General features: G+C 38.6%; 1 protein-coding gene across 1 annotated transcript; it reads left to right on the top strand.

Annotated features, from left to right (window-relative positions):
- Window positions 1-4,109: 4,109 nt before the first annotated feature.
- On the top strand, window positions 4,110-4,556 carry LOC148015456 (uridine 5'-monophosphate synthase-like). Its single transcript, XM_087665207.1, has one exon. The coding sequence runs from the start codon at window positions 4,110-4,112 to the stop codon at window positions 4,554-4,556; it is 447 nt and encodes a 148-aa protein (XP_087521333.1).
- Window positions 4,557-7,631: the final 3,075 nt, after the last annotated feature.

The raw sequence follows: 7,631 nt of genomic DNA, 5'->3' as shown, positions 1-7,631 counted from the left end.
CATGCTAATTATAAATTGGGCTATTTCTTGAGCTTGAAGATGAATAATATTTAAAATACATGCTTTGTGGAGCGCTCACACAAGGCATGGGGGGAGATTGCACCCAATTCGTCTCTTGTTCATGTCGTGCAAGCTTTCTTCATTGGTTTTTGTGTAAAAAGTAGAGTTCTTTTGTTCTTGGGGACCTTCTGACACTCACTACGCGTGCATATGGTGTCCGATCTGTGCACCACGACCATCCACTCATAGTCTTCTCATCAAATATAGCATCACGACTAATGATAACTTTTTGAGTAGAAGGATCATAAAATTTGTAACCTTTGGAACGATCTGAATAACCAAGAAAAATAACCTTCAAACCTGGAGGATCCAACTTATGTCGAGTGTCCTTGGGCACATGAATATAAGCAATGTAGCGATTCATGCCATAATTTGCAATTCGCATCTCCAGGGGCAATAACAACATTTGCAACCGTATCGTTCAATGATAGCTCAAATAGATTACCATGTCGAGGAGCCAGTGCTATAGTATGTTTGTCTTTCTCTATATGACATTGATTATGATCAAAGCCAACAAACAAACCAAGATCAACTAGACAAGCAACAGAAAGAAGATTTCTTTGCAAATCTGGAACATGAAGAACTCCTCTTAATATTCTAGTGGATGAAACAGTCCCTAGATATAAATCACCCACTCCTTTGACTTGACAAGTTATATCATCCGCAAGGTAAACAAACTTCTTGATAGGAAGAGAATGATAATTGTGAAGCCACTGTGATTGGTATGTCATGTTTCCAGTGGCACCCAAATCAACAATGAATAGAGAACCATCATGAACATGAAGTACCTTTTCTAGAGAGATATCATGATGGACGAAATTGAGCTCCTGATGAGTATGATCATCATCAGTTGTAGTTTGTTGAACAATATAAGCTCGAGGACGTTCTTCATCATATTTGCGTTTATAACAACGACGAGATGGATGATCTGTATATGCACAATAATCACGAGGAAAACTTTTGGACGAGCGAGGTTGCTTTGTAGTAACTCCATGCTCCTCATCATATTGACGTGCCCAGCAATCAGAAGCCACATGGCCTTTCTTATCACAATAAGAACAATGTTTGTTAGGATAAGCAAGACGAGAAGATTTACCACCTTGATTAGGGCATCCATCCTGCTGAAAACATGAAGCGGGACCCTTGCGAGCAACAAAAGCAGCATCAAAATCCCTTTGTTCGCGAGTGACCAAAACAGCATCAGATTTTTCCAAATGATGCTCATGACGTTGAGAATATTCAATAAGAGATATACATGCATTGTCAAAGTGGATATCATCCTTGTTAGAAAAAATAGTGATGATATTGTCATATAAAGGATCTTTGATGGTATGAAGAAGTTGAGTAACAATCTGATTTTTAGCAACAGGAGCGCTGGCAACACCAAGCTAATTGATAATGTCTTTAAAAGCCTTGATATGAGAGTGCATAGAAGTACCAACCTTATATTGAAGATTCTTCAAACGAGTTTGGAGATATAAAATTTCGGTGACCGATTTCTTCTCAAACATTGAGATAAGATACTCCCAAACAGCATGAGAGGTTTCCAGATGAAAGACATCCAACATAAGTGAGTCAGGAAGTGCAGACAATATATAATGATGAGCCGCTTTGTCACAACGAATCCAATCAGTATGATCAATTTTCCATTGTTCAAATAACGGGCCATCAGAATCAGAGAATTGTCATTCATCACATTAATAGGTTGAACTGGGCAAGACAGGTCGCCCAAAACAATATCAAATAATTCGTCACCTTCAAGAATTAGCATCATCTTTTCTTTCCACCCAGAAAATCCTTGTCCTTGGAAGAAGGGAACGGAATGTTGGCCAGACGGATATCCGTTAACAATATGGACAAGCGGTTTTGACAGGATTCGAGAGTACGACGAGAGCTACACACCTAGACATGGTTTTGTTTTTAAAGATAAAACTAACTAATACTTACAATTTGAACAAGTTCATGTATCAAATCATCACTTGTGCAAAGAATTCAATCAAGTATAAACAATGAAACAACTTATCTTCCTTGTTGTTGCTACGCATCCATAGCTCTAATACCATGTTGAGAGAGAGAGAGAGAGTAAGAGAGAGATACACAAGACATGTTCCCAAAGAATGATTCATATTGATGTAGAGTTAGTATATATAGGTGAGACCCAAGTCAAGGGAGAGATGATATATATAGTTGTAACACGAAAACCCATGAAATGTAGGAAATTCTCTAATATTTCCTAGGTACATCTAAATGCATTCCCTACATATAACTAGGGAATCGCATTCCCCCACATTTCATAGTAGGAAATCTTAGGTATGCTTACATAAGTTCCCTACATACAACTAGGGAATTCCATTCCCCACATCTTATACTAGGAAATTATAGATTATATAGCTAGAGAATTGTATTTCCCACATACCATGGTAGGGAGTTACAAACCACACAACTAGGGAATTCCGTTCCCCACATCTTGTACTAGAGAACTATAGATGACCATATCAAGATAGTACATTTTTCTTTCCTTTTTTTCTAGCACTATCCATGGGGAATGGTTGCCATATAAATTAGGCTTTAAAGTAAGTAGTTACTTAGTCCTATGCTAATTACATGGACCTCTTTAATTCATTTCATATACACTTAATATAACATTAGGTCTCTAACTTTTTTATGATCTTTTGCAAAAAAATTATTTGTAAGTTCTATTGATCAATGATTTAACATTTACCATCATTTGACCTAGCTTGATACCTATATACAATAGAAACCAATTCGAATTCTCTTTTGCACAATGTACAATGTTATAAAAGATATATACACTTACTAAGTTTATCTCTATGGGATACTTCAACACAACTAGCCTCAAAAGAAAAATGTTAAATGTACTAAAATGTGTGGCATTCCATGTTGCAAAAATAAAACTTTTGCATTGATCACTCACATCCATAAGTTCTTATTGCTTACCTCAAAACACATATTCCTTGAGAAACTAGTTTGTCTGCCTTGGGTCTTTTATTTTTCTCACATTTTCTAAAGGGATACTTTGATATCCCAAATGACTTAGCCTGAATCAAACTTGATCATAGGTAAAGTGAGCAATATGTCCTTAGACATTGACATGATTTGGGTTAATCAATCCATTTCCTATGACATCAAGGAGTACTAACATTTAATTAGATGCAAAGGCACCCTATTAGTTCCTTGTGTTGCCATGAGCTCTTCTAACATTTGATTCCCTTTTAAGAGATGTGTTATGATAGTTTAGGGTTTTTTTTAAAGAAAAATGTATCCTCCTTAAAGGGGGCCAAAGCATTGAGCCAAATAAACAATCGATGTGAGAAATCAGTCCTTGCCCCAATGTTTAGTATTTCAAGATATGGCTATTGATATTCATGTTTTCCATGGGTGGGATACCCTTTAAGGAGGATCTTTCACAAATGGTGAAATACACATTTTCTAGCAAGGGCTTTGTTCATGATTGGTTGGGTTTAGAGGGGACTGGTCCACTATCTTCCTTGGTTAGCAAGCTTCTCCCCCCCTCAAGCAAGAGAGAGCATGCCCTTACACCATCATAAGGCTATGCACTTAGTAAGAAGGCAATGCAAAGCCTAAACAAGCTTAGTGAGGAAAAATAAAAACTAACTAAATAATGATAGATCACATAAGAATTACCCCAAAACAAGCTACCAAGAACACTTGCAAGAAGTTAGAGCCAAGAGTGAAGCACCAACCAAGAGTGAGTAAATATCAAATGCACATAATATGTGGGGTGCCAAAAAGGGTTGCCCATATATATAGGCTACAATTGGGATGAGACTTGAGAGGACAAGCCCTAAGAGAAACCCTACAAGAGAGACCCTAATAAAAATTTATAAAGTAATATACAAACCTTTAATACCTCCTCTTGATGCTCAATAAATGTTATGAGTGAATAAATGTTAATAGGCCATCTGGTCCACCATCTCCTCCCTTCGCTTCGACGTCATCTACAACGTCCCCTACACCCGCTCCCTATTGCCACCGCCATCTCCCTCACCCGGGCCGTTCCCACGGTCATGCGCCTCAAGGAGGTCAAGGACTACGGCACACACAAGGCCATTGAGGGCATCTTCTGCCCTGGCCAGTCCTGTTTCGTCCTTCAGGACCTTGTCACCACACCGGCGCCTTTGTCCTCAAGACTATCACTCCACTCACTGATCGACGGGCAGCAGGGGGACTGTGCAAACCTGCACCAGAACGGCGTGAAGCTTCATGCTGTGCTCGAGATGGTGAAGGTGCTTGTGCAGCATGGGAAGCTAACGGAAGATGCAGCTGCATTTCTGCGGCAGTTCTTGGCAAGGAATCAGGCTTCCTTGCCAGGCCCAACACAAGGGCAGGTTCCCCATCCTCCTAAGAGTAGGATGTCTTACAGCCACCGTACTTTTCTTACACAGAACGCAACAGCAAAGAGACTTTTTGAGCCCATGGAGAGGATGAAGAGCAACTTGTCATTGGAGATGTGAACACATCAGAAGAGCTGTTGGCTACTGCTAAAAATGTATGTATAAGCTTTTTGTTTCAGTTAGAACAACAGTGAGATCTGATGGTATAACTTAACCAATAACACAAGCAATCAATCAATGTGAGCTTATTTGTCCTTTACATTGATTTCAAGTTGCATCATTGGAAAACACATCAAATCAAGGAAAAACAAAATGTATGCCTTTTAATTCTTCCTTGGAAATTAAGTACACTAACACTTCAAGTGCAGAGACCTTCTTGATGTAGTAATTTGCTCCATATGAGTACAATCATCTAGCCAAGGAGGAGCATTTCTTCAAGGAGCTATCTGATTGGACCTGAAAGTGTGGTATAATCGAAGCCATCTTTACATGTCTTGGTTGTATATATCTATTTGATGGATGCTGTCATGTACGCGTTATGTGAGTTTATTATTGTTAAGGCCTTGGTGAGGAATAACACCACAATATTTGATCAAGGCAATTGCAATACAAGTTATGAGAGACTTAGGTATTCACCATCACTTGCCAAATATGTAATCAATAGGCCCACCTCTTAACTATGGGTAGTAAAAGACTACAGCTGGGCTATGTGTAGTCAGTTGTTAGTGCATCTATGTCTAGTAGGTGCATTTTTTGCATCTAGAAAAGATGAGGTTGTCTAATAGGCTGCTCACTTTTCTAGATGCAAAAAATGCACCTACTATAGTGGTTGCACTTTTTGCATCAATGTCTAGTAGGCTACTCATTGGAGTGGTTGCCAAAGCAGCCATTGGACACACTCCAGAGTTAAAATATCATGTCAAAGGGATATTGAAGAATGTCAAATTCTTGGTATTATAGAACACCAAGAAAGCATAGGTTCAAAGGCATGTTGAAGGGGGAGTCTCAAAGTATTCTTATCATCCATCTTTCTTATGTGGATTACTGAACTTTTTTTCCTCTTTGTGGTGTCCTGGGCTTGAGATGTGAACATTGCTTGACTATTTCAGCTTGTGCAAGGCTAGGATTGGCGCAATCTAGACAAACTTGTACTTAGAACCATCTCCTGAACTTGGATCACTACTCAATTGTTATGTTTAGGGTCTTTTAGATGCTAAATATTTTACCTGCAAAGTCTATTTGGATTCTTGAGTAAAAAGTTCAAAAGAATATCAATCTTGTTGTGAGAACATTCGGAGGATCATATGACATTCCACCAAGCTTGTTTGTATTAACTCCTATTTAATGACCCATGCCATATAGGATAGAGAGTCCACCTCTATGAAGGAGGTTTTGCAGTCAGCATTGGAAGAAGGCTATGGAGTAGGAGTTGGATGTTATTGAGTGGAATGGCACTTGGGACCTTGTGCCTAGGCATGTTCATGGGAAGGTGATTCGTGTTAAATGGGTCTTTAAGACCAAATACCACAATGGTGGCACTTTGGATAAGCACAAAGCACGCATCATTGCAAAGGGCTTTGCATAAAGGCTAGGAGTGGATTTCCATAACATCTTTGCACCTATTGCTAGGATGGCTACCATTAGGGTGGTCCTTGCCTTAGTTAGCAAAGGCCGATTTATCAACTTGATGTGAAGTCTACCCTTCTCAATGGTGATTTGAAGGAGGAGATCTATGTTGATAAATCTTTAGGCTTTTCCATCATCAGATGGGTAGGTGTATAGGCTGAAAGCCCTTTACGGCCTCAAATGCAATTGCAATTTATGAATAGTTATTCAATGATCCTTCAATAACTCCTACTATTGGCAAAGTTGTACTAGTAGAGCATGACATATTTGCAAAGAGTTCATGGTATTGAATTGACATGCCAAGATTGCTGGGTTTCATCATATTGATGTTTTGCTTTTCTTTTAAACTAGTACAACATAGACATAAAGAGTGAGAAAACATGGAGACTAACAATTTGAAAAGGCTAATTGTCTTGTGTGTAGGGTACATACCTTATTACATCTATGTCTGCATATTTCATGTGTGTTTGTAGACTGATGTGTAGTGTGTTTTACGAGACTATGTGCAGACATAAGGAGCATTTATAGTTACTAGCTTTGGTTTTATGCATGTGTGCAAACATGAAATAGTTTAATAATTCTATATTCCTATGTTCATGTTGATGGATTATGTAGAAGGTTTTATGTACATATTTGTTTGTTGTGTGGAAATTGTTAGGTATAGGATTAATGAAAATGAACCAACAGGTTTTTTTTGTGTAACTTTGTTTGGCTTTGTTTTTATTATTTGGTTTTTTGATTGTGGGGCCTTTTTGTGGTGAGGGAGCTCAGGTCACTCTCATGGTCAACTATTATCTACTAGTAAAAAATGAATATCCCCATGAGCTAGACTATGAGCTATACCTGCACAAAATTGGAAGGAGTGGTCAGTTTGGCAGAAAAGGTATTGCAACACATGTAGAGCTTGGAAGCAGCATGATTGTAGTTAAGCTTTTTACCAGCATGTAGCAGAAGGGCATTGACCTAGATAAGTTTAGCTTCTTGTCCATTCTAAGGGCATGGAGTGCTATTGGAGCTATGATGTATGGCAGATCAATACATGATATGGTGCTCAAATGTGGACTTGAATCGGATGTTGAGGTTATGCATATTGTCATTGGCATGTATACAAAGTGTGCAAGTCTGGTGGAGGCACACAAAGTCTTTGATAGTTTTTCATGTAGAGATGTAGTGTCATGGAATGTATTGATTGCAGGATATACTATAGTTGCGAATAGCTCTTGTGCTCTCGAGTTTGACAGGTTTAGCTTCTTGTCCATTCTAAGGGCATGCAATTCTATTGGAGCTATGATGTATGGTAGATCAATACATGATATGGTGCTCAAATGTGGGCTTGAACTAGATGTTGAGGTTATGAATATTGTCATTGACATGTACACAAAGTGTGCAAGTCTACGCTGGATGCATGCAAATTCTTTGACAAGTTATCATGTAGAGATGTAGTGTCATGGAATGTATTGATTGCAGGATATACTATAGTTGGGGATAGGTCTTATGCTCTCGAGCTTGTCAATGAAATGTAGAAATAGTGAAAAAAACCTCATATATTCTCATTTGCAAGCATTCTGA

This window comes from Lygodium microphyllum, chromosome 24 (assembly GCF_053477565.2).
Source record: "Lygodium microphyllum isolate KBCC chromosome 24, Lygodium_microphyllum_v1.1.10, whole genome shotgun sequence".
In the NCBI taxonomy this organism is placed as follows: Eukaryota; Viridiplantae; Streptophyta; class Polypodiopsida; order Schizaeales; family Lygodiaceae; genus Lygodium; species Lygodium microphyllum.
The sequence above is the reverse complement of the archived record's forward strand: the minus strand, read 5'-3'. Positions and strand labels throughout refer to the sequence as shown.